General features: G+C 43.2%; 1 protein-coding gene across 1 annotated transcript in view; it reads right to left on the reverse strand.

Annotated features, from left to right (window-relative positions):
* Positions 1–22010, reverse strand: part of L3MBTL4 (L3MBTL histone methyl-lysine binding protein 4) — a 362994-nt gene that overhangs the window by 162057 nt on the left and 178927 nt on the right. Inside the window, exon 13 of the mRNA XM_032654462.1 lies at positions 8659–8773. Coding sequence (XP_032510353.1) covers positions 8659–8773 — 115 coding nt within the window. The remainder of the gene's footprint in view (positions 1–8658; positions 8774–22010) is intronic.

Genomic DNA, 22010 nt, shown 5'->3' on the forward strand with positions numbered 1-22010 from the left:
AGCTGCACACCCTGTGAGGTGCTGATTTTCACGAGCAACGTACTCTGACTGCAGACTCTCCACGCATAAGGCTGTGATGCAATGTCACCTATTTCTGTGTTTTGCCCCCCACTTCCCATCACGCCCCCTGCAACGCTGCTGATGCTGCAAAACAGAGGCTGCTGTCCCTGTCTGGAAACCCAGGCTCAGCACTGCCAGAGGCCTCTCCACGGCTGGAACCTCATACCGGCTGGGTCACCCCCCACCCCAACCCGCATCTGAAGAGGGGTAACGGGAGTGGAGCCTGACCTGATCATAAAGGTACACACTGTGGATTCAGCCAAGTCAGGAAGAACATTCCAACCAGGGCCAGAGGCCCACCTTTGTCTCTAACAAGGTGGGCAAACCACTGCGTCTCTAGGCCCTTGAATGATGGCTGGGGGATTGACGAGCTCAGAGGATTCTGGCAGGTTTATGTTCTACCTCCACATCGCTGGTGCCTCCCAAGGACAAAGCGTTTCTTCTAGTTGGCTGGAACTTTCCGAGAATAAGAATCAGATCCTCTCTCCTACACCTGCTGGGTCCCGCACCCTTGCTGAGAGGGTGGTTTGTTCCTCTCAAGCTGGGATGGGGCATTCACGGCGCCAGCACAGAGGCCAGTCCAGTCTGCTGGGAGGGTCGCCTGCCGGGAGATGCTCTCCCTGGAGGGCTGGTGGCCCTGTGTCACCCACATCCCCACAGGCTCCTGTGATGGCACACTGGTACTTTGTCATTTCAGGAAAAAAAAACACTATACTTGCGCTGGTGAGAAACGTCGATTGGTTACCACGTGGCACATCCAAACCTGCATTTAATTTAAACGATGATTCTTTTGTCTCCAGCTATATCTACTTTATTAGAGGCACTGGGACCTGTCATATTTCTATTTTATTATTTCTATCACTACTTTAAAATATGAACAAAACGTTTCCATGCAATCGAATATTTCCTTCTGTTTAACTCTGATTTCTAAAAGAGTGTTTAAAACAAGGCCTGAAGGGGCAGGGGGATGAAATAAGTATAGACAAATGACCTTTATAAAGTGTAGGAAGTCAGGAAAATGACAAACAGGTGGGTCAGACATTCAGCGGCCCACTGTGCACGGCAGACGGGGCCGAGCCATCCTGGTCCACGGGGTGGGGTGGCGGGGGGAGGTCAGCTAGGGTCAGAGGGCCAGGCCAGGTGGCTGATGAGCACACTTGACTCTGGCCCCGTCACAGGCATTTTTCTGACATGCATCCACCACCTGCAAGAGCTGTGAACGGTCAGAGCAGCAGAGGTGAGTGATCCAAAGAGCCTGCCCCGCAGACCTCGTGGCCTCCGGGAGCCACCGTCGCCCCCTCAGCCTGTGTCTGCAGCCCGAGCCTGCCTGCTCGTGGCGGCGGGGTGAGCCTGCGACGGGGACCGGCAGCGGGCAGCCCCTGCCTGCCGGGGAGAGCTATTCTAGAAAGCGGGACGGCGAGCACAGAGGCACAGAAGCACATCCCACCAGTCGGCGCGTGGGGACTGTGCCGAGAAACAGAGGCGGCTCCGGGGCCAAAGGGTGCAGGGGGCTTGTCCGGGAGGGGACACCTGAGCGAGCCTCAGGAGGTAGCATGCGGCCGCATCCAGCTGCAAGCCAAGGAACAGCAGCAGCTCAAGCGGAGGCACACAGCTGGCGTGCTGCAGGCAGTGCCAGGGCCAGGGCGGCGGGCCGGGCGATGCCAGCTACAAACTGGCAGCTGCCATCTACCTCGACGAGGAGTAAACCACGAGCTGCTGCAGCTGCTGACCTGATTCAACACCCCCTGAAACGAGTTCCAGGTGAACTCTGTGCTTTGGGAAAAACTGGCACAACAGGTCTTCAGACAGTTAGATATTTTCAGGCGCTGATTTTATGAGCCCAGTTCTTGTATCTCCTTGTGTCTAGAAAAGCACTAAAATCCCTCATGGTGACGTCTGCTCCTTGTCACTAGCAGTAACCTTCTGCAAAAAATACGTGCTTGGTTGCACACTTCGCCCTTCACCAAAATCACATCTATACCAACCTTCCCCCTACATCTTTGGAACAGTTTCTCAGAGCTATCTGAAATGCTGTCTTCTGGGTTATGGTTCCCATTCTGCCCCAAATTAAACTTAACTCACAACTCTCATGCTGTGCGTTATTTTTTCAGTTGAGAGCAAGCAGGGAAAAGAGCAAAAACCCTGGCGGGAGCTTCCAGGGGCCCCAGGTGAGGACGCCAGGGCAGGAGAGCGGCAAGAAAAAGGTCACTCTAACGCAACAGAACAGAGGACAAAATCCTGCGGGACGACGAGGATGAAGAGACAATTCATCTCCCTGAGGACATCAGACAAAGCTTTGGAGAGGAGTTGACCCCTGACTGCAAAGAACTTCACCTTCTGCCCAAATGCTGTGGCATAAACACTGGGCACAAGGAACGCAGAGCCCACCCAGAGGCCAAGGAGCCACCCCTGTAGACTAAGGAGAGAGGCAGGGGCAGACCAGAGGACAGAGGACAGGGCCACGGCCCACACTGGGGGCGAAGGAGCTGCAAGCTGTGCCGACCGACCGGGTAAGGCGCACAGGAGAGCTGCTGACAACACATCTCGTCAAACAACCAGAAAGCTACTGAACGACAGTGAGAATAACTTCATGTCTCTAGTGCTGTACACTTACGACTGCTATTGTGAGTTATAATAAGAAGTATATACTGAGTCTTCATCCCTGTCCTGGCACCGAGCTCCTAAAATCCTTGGAATGTCCTGTGTCTTCTGTTAACATTAATGAGGTGACTTTTGGAAAGCATGGAAGGATGGGGGCTGGTGGCCAGGAGAACCAATCATCAGAGGTTTGGAACTCCCAGACTTCCAATCCAACCCCCCGAGCCCTGACCCCAGGGAGGTGAGAGGAGCTGGAAGTCAAGTTCAATCACCAATGGCCAATGATTTAATCAGTCGTGCCTCCGTAATGAAGCCTCCACAAAAACCCCAAAGGATGGCCAGGTTGGTGAAACCCTGGAGACTGGAGGAGAGTGGGGCCTGGGGAGGGCAGGGGAGCTCCGACCCCTCCCCCAGACTTCACCCTGCACATCTCTTCCACAGGCTGTTCCTGAGTTAGATCCTTTTATGATGAACCAGTGACCTAGCGGATAAACTGTTCCTCTGAGTTCTGTGAGCTGCTCTAGCAAATCAAACCTAAGGAGAGGGTGGTGGGAACCTCCAGATCTACAGCCAGTCCCCCGGAAGCACAGGTGACCACCTGGACTTGTGACTCGTGTGTGAACTGGGGATGGGGATGGGGGGGCAGTCATGTAGGACTGAGCCCTAACCTCCAGTAAACAGTGTTAGACTTGAGCTGAACCGTGGGACACCTGGCTGGTGTCGGAGAATTGCTTGGTGTGGGTGAAAAACCCACACACACATTGGAACTGGGTGCAAAACATATTCAGATTTTTATTTTAAAGAACAGCAAAGTTCTTTCATTCGTAGTTTCATGGGGCTTATGCGGCCTGCTTTTTTTTTTTTTTTGCGGTACGCGGGCCTCTCACTGTTGTGGCCTCTCCCGTTGCGGAGCACAGGCTCCAGACGTGCAGGCTCAGTGGCTATGGCTCACGGGCCCAGCCGCTCTGTGGCATGTGGGATCCTCCCGGACCGGGGCACAAACCCGTGTCCCCTGCAACGGCAGGCAGACTCTCAACCGCTGCGCCACCAGGGAAGCCCCAAGGGCCTGCTTTTCTGGTCTAAGTCAGTCGTTCTAAATTTTTCAAACTGTCCTACATGTCATTCCAAATTCACTCAGAGATCAGCAGCCCCTTTATGGACAGTGCAATTATAACAAAGAACCATACTGGTTGTTTAAGCTTTAGGAAGTAAAGTCAACTCCCAATTTTCTGGATCAATGAAGAGAAACGGTGGCCTAGGAAGCAAATGTGCCTGTGCTCTTCACCCAGTCCTGCTCCTTCCTGTGGGGTCACTGAGCCCAGACAACCAGCAGCAGGCATTACAGTGGTCAAGGCATTTCATCTCCCAAGCCTGCGAGTCCCACAGGTGAAGTAACTCGCCCAAAGGCACAGGCAGTCAGGGCAGAATGGAAATTTAAACCCAAGTTTTTCTAACTCTGAAGTCTATCATCTTGCTTCTCAAGCTCGGTAAATTTCCAAAGCCAAAAACATCGGGCATCCCATTGCCTGGTGGATTTGTGGACAAATGATTAATAATATAATAAAAGAAATGAGCTCTATTTAAACAAATTTAGCATTGAATGTGACTGGAATTACAGTTTCCAAACGCTATGACTGAAAAGACTGCCAAAAGGCAATGCTGTAGCTGCCTGAAGTTGGCATGGGCTTTTGGTTCTGATATTTTTATATCTTTTTAAGGACATTCAGGGAATGCAAAGCACAACAGAAAGATCCTGACACCTTAGTGCTAAATCTTAAGTATTTAATTTTGATTCTACTTGTAGAAAAAGTTCACCATGCAGGATTATATGTCAGATAAAACAGGAAAATTGTGTCCACATGGCCTAAGAAAAGGAGATTTCAGTCGGACAGTGGACACAAGGTGAAGTGTCTGTGAGCACCTGGCTGGTAACAGAGACTAAGAGGAAGTCATCGTCACCTGATCTTACAAGCTGGCGCTCTTCCCAGCTGAATGGGGACATTAAAGTTTCACTCTCAAGAGGCTTTTCACAGTTACCTTTTCAAGAACTTACATTTGTCCTTTGTGATTGAAGATTATGGATTATTAAATATCACGGTCTTGGTCAAAATACACTGCACAAACATTTCTACAGAAGTATGGGGCTATACAGCATGTACTACATCTTGGCTCGGTTTCTGCAGTGAGTATAAATATGTTGATTGAATGACATTAGAAATAGATACAAACTCATTTAGATAAATAAAATTTTAATTAAGTCTAATAAAATGTGCATGAGAGGGCTTCCCTGGTGGCGCAGTGGTTGAGAGTCCGCCTGCCGATGCAGGGGATGCGGGTTCGTGCCCCAGTCCGGGAAGATCCCACATGCCGCGGGGTGACTAAGCCTGTGCGTCACAACTACGGAGACTGTGCTCTAGAGCCCACGAGCCACAACTACTGAGCCTGCATGCCACAACTACTGAAGCCTGTGTACCTGAAGCTTATGCTCTGCAACGGGTGAGGCCGCCGCGGTGAGAGGCCTGTGCACCGTGGCAGGGAGTGAGCAACTGGAGGGAGACTGCACGCAGCAGCGACGACCCGATACAGCCAAAATTAAATAAGTTAAAATAAAAATTAAGCCTTTTTCCAAGCCCTAAACGTTTAGTAGTCTTTGCAATGTTTGATCAATAAAGCTATCATATTATATGTAATAAAGCACTCAAGGCAATTGTTGAATCACATAAATATCACAAAAGTAAAACAACAGAGTACAAACAATGTCTGAAAGTTAAAATCTCTGAAAATACCTTAAAATATCTGAAAATTAATGTTGGTAAGATGACTTTATCTGCTCATATGTGATAAAATGTTCTGTGTGGTTTTATAGATCTACTTACAAAATGTATTGGGTTGGCCGAAAAGTTGGTTCAGATTTTTAGTAAGATGGTACGGAAAACCCGAATGAACTTTTTGGCCAACCCAATAATTACTTTGATCTGATTATCAAAGATACTGGACATACACATTTGGTTTGAATTGTATGAGTAAATAAGATCAACGTTTTGACTTAAAATAGCATGGGCAGTAAAAGATGATTTGATGTGGTTGTTTGTACAAATACACCCACAAGAGATGGGACAGGAATGAAGAGGCTACACGTGGTCCATACTGTGGAGCAAGTGCCCCTGCCAGCTCCCCACCACACAGGCATCTGACACCAACTGCAGGGTGTGACTTTCTGTAAACGAAGTTCAGAGAGCAGAGTGTAGCTGACGTATTGTCTTCAGAATCTTATGAGGCCAATGTTCAAGGCACTATGAGTCATTCTGTTTAGTATAAATGAAGTAATTCTGTTCTTGGTGGAAAACGGTAGAAGGGTAAGGCATGAGGTGAGCAGAGGACAGACTGCGACAGGCCTGGTACGTGTGAAGGAGTCTCAAGCCTAAAGATACTGCTAAGAGGTTAGATTTGGGTTTTACACAGACGGTTACAGCAAAGAAATGAGACAAGATAGTTAGGAAGCTGTTGCGACATCAATGCTAGACCGTCAAATTTTGTTTTGTTGGAGGACCTAGACAAACCATTTGTCTTTACTTTCCAGTGGAAAAAGATTCTGTGATAAATAAGTAGGCAAATAAATACTGGAGTAGGATTGTGTGTGTGTGTGTGTGTGTGTGTGTGTGTGTGTGTGTGTGTGTGTGTGTATTTTTGCTTTAACGGTGGGGCCATGGATGATATATACTGAACCACACTATGAACATGTCTTCAAGTCTAGGTATTTAAAAATTAATAAGACTATGATGCAGATATGAATAATTACAAAAAACAGGGTTAAACAAGTAACCTATAATAAACTGTATTAATAATAATTAATCCAAACAAACATGTTTATAACCCAAGAGCAAGCACAGCAGTAATACAATATCATGACCAACTGAAGACATCTAATTCCCCCAAATAATAGGGATTCCAATTACTTAAGTGCACATACTCAAAACAGGAGTCTTATAATATTGCCAGGAATACATGAAAGCCTGACTTAAGAAAAAACTGAATTGAAATATTTGGAAAACTCTAGTCACCTATTCATTTTAGCACAATTTCGAATTTTGTAAGCCTTAGTAATTCACGTAGTTTTAGGTAAAAATGAAAATCTACAGAATGTTACATCATTTTCTGATAGCAGCTAACACTAATTGAGCACATCCTGTGGGCCAGGCAGTTTTCGAGGTATTATGCACAAATTTATCTCATTTCACCATTACAGATTATGAGACTGACTCACTAATATCACCTCCATTTTCTAGATGAGGAAACAGGCACAGATCACACAGCTAAGCAAAGCAGTGATACTGAGATTCACATGTCAGCATTCTGACTCCAGATTTCACACGCTCAACCACTAGGCAATCCTGCCTCTAGAGCCTGAATTTTTAGATTGGGAGGATCAGTGTGACTCACTAACCAGCAAATTGCAGACCATATTCTGCAAACCATTTGTACCTATGATGAGAACTCAAATGCAATGGTACTGGGAAGGGGAAGAAGGGCTCAGAGATGGGCTCTGAGAAATCAAGAAAGAGAACCATCAAGACTTGATGACTGGCTGTATGTGTGGGGTGAGGGAGGGGTAGGGAGGGAGCAGAGTCTAGAATGACTGCATGGGAAGCAACAACTTTGGAATCAAGTAGCAACTACGGTAGAAAGACAAGCTTTTGGCTTGGGATGGAGCTGAGGTTCGATCCATAGACTTTGCGAAGCTTCTGAGACATTTGGGTCGAGAAGCCAGGTAGGCAGCCTGACCAAGGAACAGGTAAGGGGTGAGGCGGAATGAAGACAGCTGTCTCTGTACCTGAAACGCTGATCCAGGCCCATCTCCCTTGAAATCCCTACTTGAGAAGCTTACTGGGATGAGTTAACATCAACCAAGAGACACCTCCCTGGCAAGATGGGATGCAAGATCAGGGAGAACAGAAAGTGGGATCAGCGAAAAGTACAAAGCAAATATGCTAACCCTTCCCCCTCCATGGAACTGACCTTGTTCTCCCTGTTTTACATTCTCTGTATGCAGACCCTGCACTTGCTAATGCACTGTAAGTTGCATGAGGACCTGCACCTCATCCATGTGTAGCTTTTGAAGAATCCAGCACAATGTCAAAATGTTTGTCAAGTTATTGAGTCAGTAATTCTCCTTATTTCTAAAAGAAGTTAAGGAACTCTTTCAAAGACACAGTTAATCCTTTTAGATCTAAGTTTCAAGCATCATTGGGCTGGTTCACCCTCATTAACAGGAGACAAGGTTACCTTCACCCCAAGAAACCAAAGGGAGGACAACAGAAGCAGTGGGGGAACAAAGCAAACATAAGGATGGAGAGTGCTCGCAAAATGTCTGAAACTAGTTATTAGTCATGTCAGTCTACTCTGATCAGAGGAATCCTGCAGATGAAAGAATGAAATATTTTGGTTCGAGGTTTATTAGAATTTAGAATGGTTAATTACCTCCTTAACTTTAAGTACCCAGAAAGACAGAAATAATGAAGATACCGACATAACAGAAGGTTGTCTTTTTTCCAATTTTTACAACTAAAATTTTTTTAATTGCTGAAGTTTAAAATACTTCTGTTCTTCTAAAACTTTTTGAAACCTACTCTATAAAACAAAATCAATTAAGATAAGATGTTTAAGAAAACAAAAAGTACTTCAGCTAAAAGTGAAGGCCCAAATTAGATGGATTTAGACCTGGCTCAGTTTTCCAAACTCAAATGTGGAAAACAAAGATTCTGCCAGACAACATTATCAAAATAATTCCTTAATGTTGATAACTCTTCACTTATACAGAGCATGTCTTTTGAGGCTTAATTGTGAATAACTGGCTTTCAGTGTAGCTATAGTGCTGATTAATCAATTCACCTATGTGATACTGAGCTTTAAAATACTTATGATGACATGAAATAAACAGCATTAAGATAGGCTCCAGGTTACGTATTTAAAAAGCAACAACACAAAGAGCAAGATACTCACAATGCGGCACTTCCAGGGGATGACCTGTGACGTCACACCATCCGACTGGGTGAATGTCAGGGCTGTCTGTATCCATCCAGTAGTCATATTTGTGGTCCCAGCCATCAAAATGGACCTGTTGGAAATGAGAATTTAGTAATCAGTATATCACTATGCCTGTGTCAAAATATTAGAGAACATATCTCTGAAATTGAGATTAAAATTGCTGTAATCTCACATTTCAGCTGAAACAATATTGAAACTGTGCTATGAAACAGCTTTCTAATCTAACCACCAAAGGCTGTTGTACCAATTTTTCCAAAAAATTTAAAAAGTTGTTACATTAAAAAATCTGTCGGGACTTTCCTGGTGGCACAGTGGTTAAGAATCCACCTGCCAATGCAGGGGACACGGGTTCGATCCCTGGTCCAGGAAGATCCCACATGCTGTGGAGCAACTAAGCCCGTGCACCACAACTACTGAGCCCACGGGCCACAACTACTGAAGCCCACGTGCCTAGAGCCTGTACTCCACAACAAGAGAAGCCACCGCAATGAGAGGCCCGCGCACCGCAACGAAGAGTAGCCCCCGCTTGCTGCAACTAGAGGAAGCCCGCGTGCAGCAATGAGGACGCAACAGCCAAAAATAAATAAGCAAATTTATAAAAATAAATAAATAAAAATAAAAAATCTGTCAAGGATTGATTAGAATTTGAAAGGATAGGACGAATCCGTTTTCCCATCCAAGATATTCTATGATGTTGTTGAGAGAACACTTCCTGTGCTGCAGCCACTGCAAGAACAATGTCAGCATCCTCAACAATGAGAGTCACCATCTGACACCAGTATAAACCTTACGCTGATGGGAAATATATGGACTAGAGTAAAAGGAAGCAATAAATGTCAAAATCCTGACAAATGAGAGATAGGGCCATGGAACCAAAAGAGGCAAAGAAAGCAGACAATATGTGATGCTAAGGTAGAAGGATTAAGAGTTATTCAGGGATGAAGCGTAAGTTGTCAGGAAACCTGAGGACATGACAAGGTAGAGCCCGGTCCAACAAGCCTACTGGTTATCACTGTTTCACATCTCACCTACAAAGCGCACACACACACTTCACATATATACAAATAAGTCTGAGAATAATTAAAATAAAACTCTATTTCTGAAACAAAAAGCAATTACTTCTGAAACTTATCACACTCCATGTTCTACAAGTTTCATAACTTGAAAGAATCAAATTTATTTGTGAAGGCAAAAAAAAAAAAAGAATGGTAGTATTTCATTGTTAAATAACTTTACTTATTCTCTCATGTATTTTCTGTTTCTATCAATTAAAAGGAGAATCTATCCTCCTCAGTGCAAAAAAAAAAATTCCTCATTGATTCATACTTTGAATGAAAAGAGCAAGACGTATAATGTTATAATAAACTGAGATGTAAGTATTATTACCCACCCAAAAAAAGAAAGGTAAAAATTGTATGGAGTAAGTGCCAAATAAAATCCCAACATTTTTTTCTCAAGATCCATCTTTCCAAGTAAGTGGTTCTCAAAGTGTGGTTTCCAGACCAGCAGCATCAGTTATCACCTGGACAATGCAAATTGTCAGGCCCCAATCCAATCCTACTGAATCAGAAACACTAAAGGATGGGGCTTAAGGGTCTCTGTGTAAACGAGTCCTCCAGATGCATCTGATGCAAGCTTAAGTTTGAGAACCAGTAATCTCGGGAACAACGTTCAAAACAATACTTCTACCACACTGAGGCTTCTGCACATGACAGAGTAACTACTATAAAACTGGACAAAATATATGAAGTGGTGATTTCAGACACTGGACAACAGGCAGCACAGAAATGTGATCCCTAAGTGCACCAAGATGAGCCCTGAATGTCAGCCTGGAGACCATTTCCTCCCAGCAGCACAGGGAGGAGAAACATAAAAAAGGAGTTGGGCTGTGCTGAGGAGACAAAGATTATAGTTCAGAGCTGAGGAAGCAGCTGGAAATTGGAGGACAAAGACTGGAGAAGACAGAGCTCCAAGAAGGGGACCCCAGAAGTCTAGGTGGGCTACTCACAGGACCTTGGCCAAGGGCTGGACTGCACATGTGCAAGGTGAGACTTGGTGAAGCCAAGCAGAGAGCAGCTGATACAGAGCTGAGAGTGAGACAAAGACACTAGAGGACACACAGCACTGGGAGAGTAGAGAGACCAGAGTGGAGAGAGCTCAATAATACCATGAGAATTTGACCGAGACACCAAAAAGTCCATAGTGTCAGAGTCAAAACCATGTCCTACATAAGGGCTACTCTAGACCAGCCCTAAAAAAGGTTAAAATTAAGCCTCAACAAGATTAAGAAACCGCCAGTAATTAACTGTCTGATAAAACAAACTACCCTTTTTAAAGGAAGACAAATAGTCCCAACTCTGTACATTGTATCATCATAATGTCCAACATAGAATAAAAATTCATTAGACATGCAAATAACCATGTGAATGTGAGCCATACTCATTTTTTTTTTTTAAAAGCAGTCAATAGAAAGAGACCCTGAGTTGACCCAGATGTTGTAGCTAGCAGACAACATCTATTTCTTGTTGGGACTTTAGCTATCAAAATAGGTTCAAGGGTTTAAAGGAAAAATGGTCTTGATGAGGAAACAGACAGGGAATCCGGACAGTGAAATGGAAACTATAAAGGAGAAACAAATGGAAATTCTACAACTGAAAAGCAAAATTTAAAAGTTTCTGGATGGGTTTAACAGACTGTAGCTGGCATGATAAAAAGGTGAGTGAACATGAAAACAGATTCATAGAAATTATTAATGTCAAGTATACACAGTAAAAGATTTTTTTAAAAAACGGGGGCTTTCCTGGTGGCGCAGTGGTTGAGAGTCCGCCTGCCGATGCAGGGGACACAGGTTCGTGCCCCAGTGCGGGAGGATCCCACATGCCGCGGAGCGGCTGGGCCAGTGAGCCATGGCCGCTGAGCCTGCGCGTCCGGAGCCTGTGCTCCGCAACGGGAGAGGCCACAACAGTGAGAGGCCCACGTACCGCAAAAAAAAAAAAGATTATAAAAAATGAAAAGAGCCCAAGTACTTATGAGATAATATCAACTGGTCTAACATACATGTATCAGTATTTGGGGTCCAGAAGGAGAGATGAACATGGAGCATAAATAATGGCCAAACAAGACAAAAGTTGAAAGAATAATGTCAAAAAATCTCCCTATTTTGGTCCCAAATGCCAATTCATAAGCTTAAGAAGAACAGCAAAACCCAAGCAAAATAAATAGAAAGGAAAAAAAAAAACTAGGCAACTCATAGTCAAACTACTGAAAATGAAAGACAAAGGAAAACATCTTGAAAGCAGTCAGAGAAGCACAACAAATTACATACAGAAGAACCATGACAGGAGTGTCAGCCAACCTCTCATCAGAGACAGCAGAGGCATGGAGACAATGAAATGACACTGTCAAAGCACTGAGAGGAAAAACACTGTCAACCTAAGATTTTAAATTTTATAAAAATATCCTTCAAAAAGGAGTAAAATAAAGGAATTTTATTTTGCTGAAAGAACTGAAAAAGTAATCACCTACGGATTTGCACTACAAGAAATACTGCAGGAAGTATTGGAGCCTGAAAGTAAATATTACCAGGTGGAACAACAATTTGGGGAAAAAAATGAACAAAGTAAGAAAACCCATACTATCTGAGGTCTACACTTACCGTAACGCCACAGTCTTAAGACAGTGTTGTTCCGGGATAAGGATAGACAAATATATTTTTGGAACAGAATAGTGTACATATATTGACATATATATACAGTCAATTGCTCTTCAAGAAGCACAAGTGCATTCAATAAGGCCAGTCTTTTCAACAAATGGTACTAGACCCACTGGATATCCACTTGTGAAAACAAAATGAACCCGCTGACAGCTACCTCACATCCCACGTACAAATTAGTCTGAAACGGATTATAGACCTAGACATAAAAGCTAAAACTATCAAACTCAGGAAGAAACTTAAGATAAAATCTTTATAATAGTAAGATAGTCAAGAATTTCTTAACATAAAAACAGCATTACCCATAAATGAATAAACTGATAGATTCAATTGTCATCATAATAAAAAACTTAAGTTCTTCAAAATCATCATTAATAAAAAGGAAAACTAAGCCATAGGCATTTGTATTACACTTACCTTAGAAAAGACTTAACAACCCAATAAATAATGGGTAAAAGACTTGAAGCTTCTTGGAAAAAAGAAGGTTCATGAATGGTCAACAAGCAGATTAAAAAATCCTCAACATCCTTATTCGTAAGAGAAACCGAAATGACCAGCTATCACACACCATAAATTAAATGACTGACGACGCCAATTACTGGCAAGGCTGTGGAGCTCCCAGAACACTCATGCAATGTCAGTGGGGCGGTAAAGTTGTACAATCACTTTAGGAAATGGTTTACTAACGTTAAACTGTAAATCTAAATATGTGCCTACCCTGCGATGCCTGGAGATTCCACCCAAAACAGATGAAAATACAAAGCCGTGTGAACAAGTATTCCTTGCAGTTTCATTCAGAACAGCCAACAGCTGGCAACAACCTAAATGCCCAACCCCAGGTGAGTATCCATTCACAAACAAGTGTGGTATATGCATACAATGACCACTGTCACCAACAAAAAAGGATGAACTGTTGATTCACACATGAACATGCACCAGTCGAACAGACACCATGCTGGGCACAGAGGACAGACTCGGGAGAGCGCACACTGTGTGTTTCCGCTGATGCGAAGCTTGACAACAGTCACAGAAAGGCCTGGCTGTCTCGGAGGGGGCGGGGAGCAGCTCTGACCACAAAGGAGCACAAAGGAACCTTCTGTGGCACTGGAAACGTTCCCAATCTTGATTGGGGTGGTCGTTATATAGGATATACATTTCTCAAACTCATCAAAATCCACACCTAAAATCTCTGCATTTTACTGTTTGTAAATTACATCTCAATAGAGCTATTAACATTTAAAATATTTCTACATTCAGCTGCTGTCATACAGGGCTGGCTGTTCTGATCTGGTACTATATTTATTTATGGTGATATTTCAGCACTCTGGACACAGCCAAACTGCATGTGACTGCCAGTACCAGGCAACTAAGCAGTCCAGCTGTGAAAGGGCAAAACTGGCATCCTTTCCAGAATGACACCTGCTGCTTTGGATCTATCAGTAGACAGAAGTTTATGTTAAGTGTGCATAATGTAGTGAAGGAGAAAGAGAGAATTTTCTCAAGCTTTAATATTTCAACCCTTTTCAATGTCCTTCTCTTTTAATTTTGCAACGCAACTGTTTACGTTTCAAAAGCAAGGAAACCACCTCTAAACACAAACAAGGCAGGTCAAGCGCTCCAGCCAGATCCTGCGTACAGGAGAGCAAGGCCTTTCTATTTCAGCTACTGGACCCGAACCTGGGAATCCTACTGTGGACTTTAGGTCTAAAACTGAAACAGTAAAAAGATAATATCTTAAAAAAATGTTTCGAAAGCAGATAGACATGACTTTTTTATGTACTCTATTCAACATTTTCCCCTTATGTTCATTAAGAAATATTAAATTATTCTTTCCAAGGCTGTATGTAATTACTTACAATGAAAACAGTAGAAATTTGAAATACCCCTTCCTAATCCAATGATATGAGGCACTCTCCCCTACAAGGGCCATCTAAACTTGGAATATATAACCAAATTCTGTATTCATATGTGTCTTTAGGAAAGATATTTTCATATCTTTGGATCTTCATAACTTTGGAGGAAAATCGAATCTTAAGAATTCTAACCAGATGGTCATGTTACTGAAGGAGAGTGGCACTTTAAGGATATTTACGAAGAGTCCTTTTGTAAAGCAAAGAATAATTTTGAAAACCAAATCATCTCCAGCACTGTATTTCATACATTTATGATTTTTCACATATTTGGGTTTGCATAAAGCTAAGTAAATATACAGAGCCTTCTTGCGCAGATTCTGATAAACTGGAAAACAAAGGTCAGAAAATCAAATTGGCCACTGTCTAAAGTTCTTATCCCTAAACAGACACTGATGCTTCCTGATGGTATTACCACTATATGCATTAGTTATCAAATGGTTGGTAAAATAACTTGGACACTTAAGCACTAGATCAGCATATAAAAAACCAAGGGCGAATCCTTCGTGTAAACCCAGAGCTGGCCATCTTCTGGACTGGCACTGTCCTTCTGGCTTTGCCTCATCATTTACCATCCAGAACCCACACCAGGGACTTTCCCCAGACCCCGGAGCTTGGCCACTCTGCCTCCGTCATCCTGCCGCCCTCAAGACTCCTGGCACCTTGGCTCACACACTGTCACACCTCGAAAACCATCAGCTGAGTAAGATGCACGACGGTAATTATCACTCCTTGCTGCCCCTTTGGGCAGCTGGAAAATAAGCAGTTATTTATCTGTCGAGGAACAGGGGAGCTAAATTTAATGCTCAATCACAACAATTTTATTAGCCTAAGTGATTATTATACTTGTTTGCTCCTGCTATATGGTTTTAAAATTTTTAATTTCCATTTTAACAGCCTTACCAGATATGTGTATTTTATTGTCAGAGGCCTCAAATCTATTTTTAAAGGCTTACGGTGAATGAATCATAAGCACTTATAGGTATGAGGTGAACTTATTTAGAAAGAGGCTCTACTGCACCTGAACCTGTCTACCTTTAAATGAATACATTTTCAGTTAACTAGATTTAGACTTAAATTTCATTCTAGAAAGAAGAACTGAGTTTTCATATATTATTCCAATAGCCATTACTCATAACTAGTGGTGCTAATAAGACCACAGTAAATCTTGCTTCCAATGGTGCAGAGCTCTGCTGTGGATCGGGTGGGGGACACAGGAATAGCACTGAGGACAGAGATCTGTTCGGGGAAGGACAAGAATGCTCGTATCGCGCCTTCAAAACACTCCACAGTCTAAGAGCAGGCATGTCTGGTAAGGCAAAGGGATTCACTTTTGTTGTGTGCCTACATATTCCAGGCATAGTTGTAAAATATATATATATTCTCATTTAGTGACCACTATACATTGTTTTCATAGATGATGAAAAGGAACCTTTTAGGAGGTTTGCAGAGATCAGACAGCCAGTAAACAGCAAAGCCAGATTTAAGCTGAGAACAGTTTACTGCGACAACCACCCAAGAATAAAACTTGTGAGGCTATTTGGGAACAGTCTATCTAAGAGTCTATTGTAGCAGAGGTAAATTACATTTTTAAAATATAAAAAGGCATTTTCTGCCATTTGCAGTGACACGGATAGACGAAGAGCTTGTTATACAAGAGTGAAGTTAAGTCAGAAAGAGAAAGGCAAATATCGTATAATACTGCTTATATGTGGAATCTAGAAAAGTGGTACAGATGAACTTATCTGCAAAGCAGAAACAGAGTCACAGATGTAGAAAGCAAACTTATGGTTAACAAGGGGGGAAAAGGGGGTGGGATGAATTGGGAGATTTATACACTACTATGTATAAAACAGATAACTAATGAGAACCTTCTGTATAGCACAGGGAACTCTACTCAAATGCTCTGTGGTGACCTAAATGGGAAGGAAATCTAAAAAGGAGTGGATATATGTATACGTATAACTGATTCACTTTGCTGTAGGGCAGAAACTAACACAACATTGTAAGGCAACTATACTCCAATAAAAGTTAATTTAAAAGTATAAAAAGGCATTTTCATAACGAAACAAAGCAACATGGAATAACAGGGGACTGCCGTCCAGAACTACCTATACTTTCACACATTAAACATTAATTCCATGTTAAGCCAATCTGCTTATGTGTCTATCCAGACAAGAACTGATATGGAGGGACCATGAAGGAAAAGAATTGCAATAAAAAAGTGAATATACCTTTTTTTTTTTTTTTTTTGGAATATAATTGTTTATAGTGCTGTGTTAGTTTCTGCCGCACAGTGAAGTGAATCAGCCATATGCACACACACATCCCCTCTCTCTTGGACCTCCCCCCGCCATCCCACCCATCTAGGTCTTCACAGAGCACAGAGCTGAGCTCCCTGTGTTTTACAGCAGGTTCCCACTTAGTTATCTATTTTACGCATGGTAGTGTATATATGTCAATCTTACTCTCTCAATTCGTCCCACCCTCTCCTTCCCTCCCTGTGTCCACATGTCCGTTCTCTATGTCTGCACCTCTATTCCTGCCCAGGAAATATGTTCATCTGTACCACTTTTCTAGGTTCCACATATATGTGTTAATATATGATATTTGTCTTTCTCTTTCTGACTTACTGCACTCTGTATGACAGACTCTAGGTCCATCCACATCTCTACAAATGACACAATTTCGTTCCTTTTTATGGTTGAGTAATTATACTTTAAAAAACTAACCTCGCTTCATATTAGCTCTGTTTGACATAGATACACAAGGGTTAAGAAATGTGCCCGGCATTTCCAAGTCACTGATCGTGATTTGAAAACCCTGACTCCCCTGAGCTACTGCTCCGTAGTTGGAACTGCTGCCCCTACATTCCTTCCCACTCTTGGAAAATTAGCTCCGTTCCCTTCCCTGCTAACTGCCCTCAAAGCTCATCTGCTTTTCATAAATACAACTGCTTCATCTTTCACCTAGTCCATTCCTATAATAAGTATTATCGAAAAAGACTTTTAATCATTAAACTGGAAAATCAAGAGTTTCACTATAGCTATTCTAAAATTCTTTCTTTTTCAAGGCCACTGCCCAATTCATCATATTTCTTGGGCAGTGGTTTTCAAAATTTAGAAATGAGCAAAATACCAACTTTTCCCTGCCCCTGCCAGGACCTGAATTTGGGGCTGGGGGAGTGGATGTCAGGAATAATGCCTGGAAATCACTTTTTTTTAACTACACATCCTAGATTATTCTGCTGAAGATGGTTTCTGGATAAAAATTTTTGAAATGCCTCGTTAGTGCGTCGCCATGGCAACAAGTTGTTAATCAACTGAAGTTGCCATCAAACTCACAATTATAGCCAAAGCAATCATAATAACTTAATTTTTTTAACTGATAGACTTTTAAAGAAAATTTTGTAAGACAATGAGTCCAAGAGGAACGTGGTTGAGGGCATAATGCAGAGGACATTCAGCTCCAAATGTTTCCATTTGTGATAAATACGTCTATTTAAGTTTCCACTTCTCTATTTCTATGGTTACTGTTTTAACAAATACAATTAGTTTTTCCCATAAGATATGTTTTTCCCACAGGATTCTTGCAAGAAATAAAAATGCCAAATTTCTAACAGCACCCCCAGGGCTTTAATCCTTGTTAACAGACCTTTAAATATTTCATCAGAGTTGTGCATAAAACAGCCACATTTGGGGCTCCATGGCCACAGATCTGTGGGTAATGTCTCAGGAAGAAAAACCGCCTTCATAAGCTGTGTGAGGACAAACTATCTCAAAATCAGTTTATGGTTATAACTAACATAAATCTTTTCAAAAGCTCTGATGTAAGATCTGTAGCACCAAGGCGGTGCTGGCTGCAGGTTCCCTGTTAATGTAAAGGCCGTTCCCCGTGCTCCCTCCCCAGGCTGCCACCGTTCCCCCGACTTGGGGCACCCGCCTTCGCAGTGGACACTGTTTCAGCTCATGCCCTTTAGTCGTCCTCAGGTGATAGATTTCCACTTTGGATCCTATATCAAATTATCAAGGATTTTCTATTAAATCACACACTACAGGCTATCTACTAGATATTTTGGGTCCAGTTCCAGACCACAGCAATAAAGCGAATACTGCAAAAAAATGTCACACCAATATTTTGGTTTCCCAGTGCATATAAAACTTATGCTTTGAGGCTTCCGGGAAGATGGCGGAAGAGTAAGACGCGGAGATCACCTTCCTCCCCACAGATACACCAGAAACACATCTACACGTGAAACAACTCCTACAGAACAACTACCGAACGCTGGCAGAAGACCTCAGACCTCCCAAAAGGCAAGAAACCCCCCACGTACCTGGGTAGGGCAAAAGAAAAAAGAATAAACAGAGACAAAAGGATAGGGACGGGACCTGCACCAGTGGGAGGGAGCTGTGAAGCAGGAAAATTTTCCACACGCTAGGAAGCCCCTTTGCGGGCGGAGACTGCGGGTGGCAGAGGGTAAAAGCTTCGGGGCTGCGGAGGACAGCTTAGCAACAGGGGTGCGGAGAGCAAAGCGGAGAGATTCCAGCACAGAGGATCAGAGCCGATGGACACTCACCAGCTCGAGAGGCTTGTCTGCTCACCTGCCGGGGCGGGCGGGGCTGGGAGCTGAGGCTCGGGCTTTGGTCGGAGCGCAGGGAGAGGACTGGGGTTGGCGGCGTGAACACAGCCTGCAGGGGGTTAGTGCACCACGGCTAGCAGGGAGGGAGTCCGGGGAAAAGTCTGGAGCTGCCGAAGAGGCAAGAGACATTTTCTTACCTCTTTCTTTTCTGGTGCGCGAGGAGAGGGGATTAAGAACGCTGCTTAAAGGAGCTCCAGAGACGGGCGTGAGCTGCGGCTAAAAGCGCGGACCCCAGAGACGGGCATGAGACGCTAAGGCTGTTGCTGCCGCCACCAACAAGCCTGTGTGCGAGCACAGGTCACTATCCACACCCCCCTTCTGGGGAGCCTGTGCAGCCCGCCACTGCCAGGTTCCCGGGATCCAGGGTCAACTCCTCCGGGAGAACGCACGGCGCCTCAGGCTGGTGCAACGTCATGCCGGCCTCTGCCGCCGCAGGCCCCCCCAGCACTACGTGCCGCCCCCGGCCTGAGTAAACCAGAGCCCCTGAATCAGCGGCTCCTTTAACCCCGTCCTGTCTGAGCGAAGAACAGACGCCCTCAGGCGACCTACACGCAGAGGCGGGGCCAAATCCAAAGCTGAGCCCCTGGGAGCTGTGAGAACAAAGAAGAGAAAGGGAAATCTCTCCCAGGAGCAGCGGATTAAAGCTCCACAATCAACTTGATGGACCTGCACCTGTGGAATACCTGAATAGACAAGGAATCATCCCAAATTGAGGAGGTGGACTTTGAGAGCAAGATTTATGATTTTTTCCCCTTTTCCTTTTTGTGAGTGTGTCTGTGTATGCTTCTGTGTGAGAGTTTGTCTGTATAGCTTTGCTTCCACCATTTGTCCTACGGTTCTATCCATCCATTTTTTAAAAAATTTTTTTCTTAATAATTATATTTTATTTTAAAAACTTTATTTTACTTTATCTTCTTTCTTCCTTTTCTTTCTTTCTTTCTTTCTTTCTTTCTTTCCTTCCTTCCCTCCTTTAGACAACGAATCATCCCAAATTGAGGACGTGGACTTTGAGAGCAAGATTTATGATTTTTTCCCCTTTTCCTCTTTTTGTGAGTGTGTATGTGTATGCTTCTGTGTGAGATTTTGTCTGTATAGCTTTGCTTCCACCATTTGTCCTAGGGTTCTATCCATTTTTTTTTCTTAATAATTATTTTTTTATTTTAATAACTTTATTATATTTTATCTTACTTTATTTTATTTCTTTATCTCCTTTCTCTTTTTCCTTCCATCCCTCCTTCCTTCCTTCCTCCCTCCCTCCCTCCCGCCTTTCTTTCGTTCTTTCTCTCTTTCTACTTCTACTAATTCTTTCTTTCTACTTTTTCCCCCTTTTATTCTGAGCCATGTGGATGAAAGGCTCTTGGTGCAGCAGCCAGGAGAGAGAGCCAACTTCAGGACACTGGTCCACAAGAGACCTCCCAGCTCCACATAATATCAAACAGCGAAAATCTCCCAGAGATCTCCATCTCAACACCAGCACCCAGCTTCACTCAACGACCAGCAAGCTACAGTGCTGGACATCCTTTGCCAAACAACTAGCAAGACAGGAACACAACCCCACCCATTAGCAGAGAGGCTGCCTAAAATCATAAAAAGTCCACAGATACCCCAAAACACACCACCAGACGTGGACCTGCCCACCAGAAAGACAAGATCCAGCCTCATCCACCAGAACACAGGCACTAGTCCCCTCCACCAGGAAGCCTACACAACCCACTGAACCAACCTTAGCCACTGGGGACAGACAACAAAAACAACAGGAACTACGAACCTGCAGGCTGCCAAAAGGAGACCCCAAACACAGAAAGATAAGCAAAATGAGAAGACAGAAAAACACACAGCAGATGAAGGAGCAAGACAAAAACCCACCAGACCTAACAAATGAAGAGGAAATAGGCAGTCTACCTGAAAAAGAATTCAGAATGATAGTAAAGATGATCCAAAATCTTGGAAATAGAATAGACTAAATGCAAGAAACATTTAACAAGGACCTAGAAGAACTAAAGATGAAACAAACAACGATGAACAACACAATAAATGAAATGAAAAATACTCTAGATGGGATCAATCGCAGAGTAACTCGGGCAGAAGAACGGATAAGTGACCTGGAAGATAAAATAGTGGAAATAACTACTGCAGAGCATAATAAAGAAAAAAGAATGAAAAGAACTGAGGACAGTCTCAGAGACCTCTGGGACAACATCAAACGCACCAACATTCGAATTATAGGGGTTCCAGAAGAAGAAGAGAAAAAGAAAGGGACTGAGAAAATATTTGAAGAGATTATAGTTGAAAACTTCCCTAATATGGGAAAGAAAATAGTTAATCAAGTCCAGGAAGAACAGAGAGTCCCATACAGGATAAATCCAAGGAGAAATATGCCAAGACACATATTAATCAAACTGTCAAAAATTAAATACCTTAAATGTCTTATCAATATGTATGTTCCTATTCCCATTTTCTTAATTGTTTTGGGTTCATTATTGTAGGTCTTCTCCTTCTCTTGTGTTTCTTGCCTAGAGAAGTTCCTTTAGCATTTGTTGTAAAGCTGGTTTGGTGGTGCTGAACTCTCTCAGCTTTTGCTTGTCTGTAAAAGTTTTAATTTCTCCATCAAATCTGAATGAGATCCTTGCTGGGTAGAGTAATCTTGGTTGCAGGTTTTTCTCCTTCATCACTATAAATGTGTCCTGCCAGTCCCTTCTGGCTCGCAGAGTTTCTGCTGAAAGATCAGCTGTTAACCTTATGGGGATTCCCTTGTGTGTTATTTGTTGTTTCTCCCTTGCTGCTTTTAATATGTTTTCTTTGTATTTAATTTTCCCCTTTTATGGCTGTTAGTATTTGCCTTATGTATTGAGGTGCTCCTATGTTGGGTGCATAAATATTTACAATTGTTATATCTTCTTCTTGGATCGATCCCTTGATCATTATGTAGTGTCCTTCTTTGTCTCTTCTAATAGTCTTTATGTTTAAGTCTATTTTGTCTGATATGAGAATTGCTACTCCAGCTTTCTTTTGGTTTCCATTTGCATGAAATATCTTTTTCCATCCC

The sequence above is a fragment of the Phocoena sinus genome, chromosome 14, assembly GCF_008692025.1.
Source record: "Phocoena sinus isolate mPhoSin1 chromosome 14, mPhoSin1.pri, whole genome shotgun sequence".
Taxonomy (NCBI): Eukaryota; Metazoa; Chordata; class Mammalia; order Artiodactyla; family Phocoenidae; genus Phocoena; species Phocoena sinus.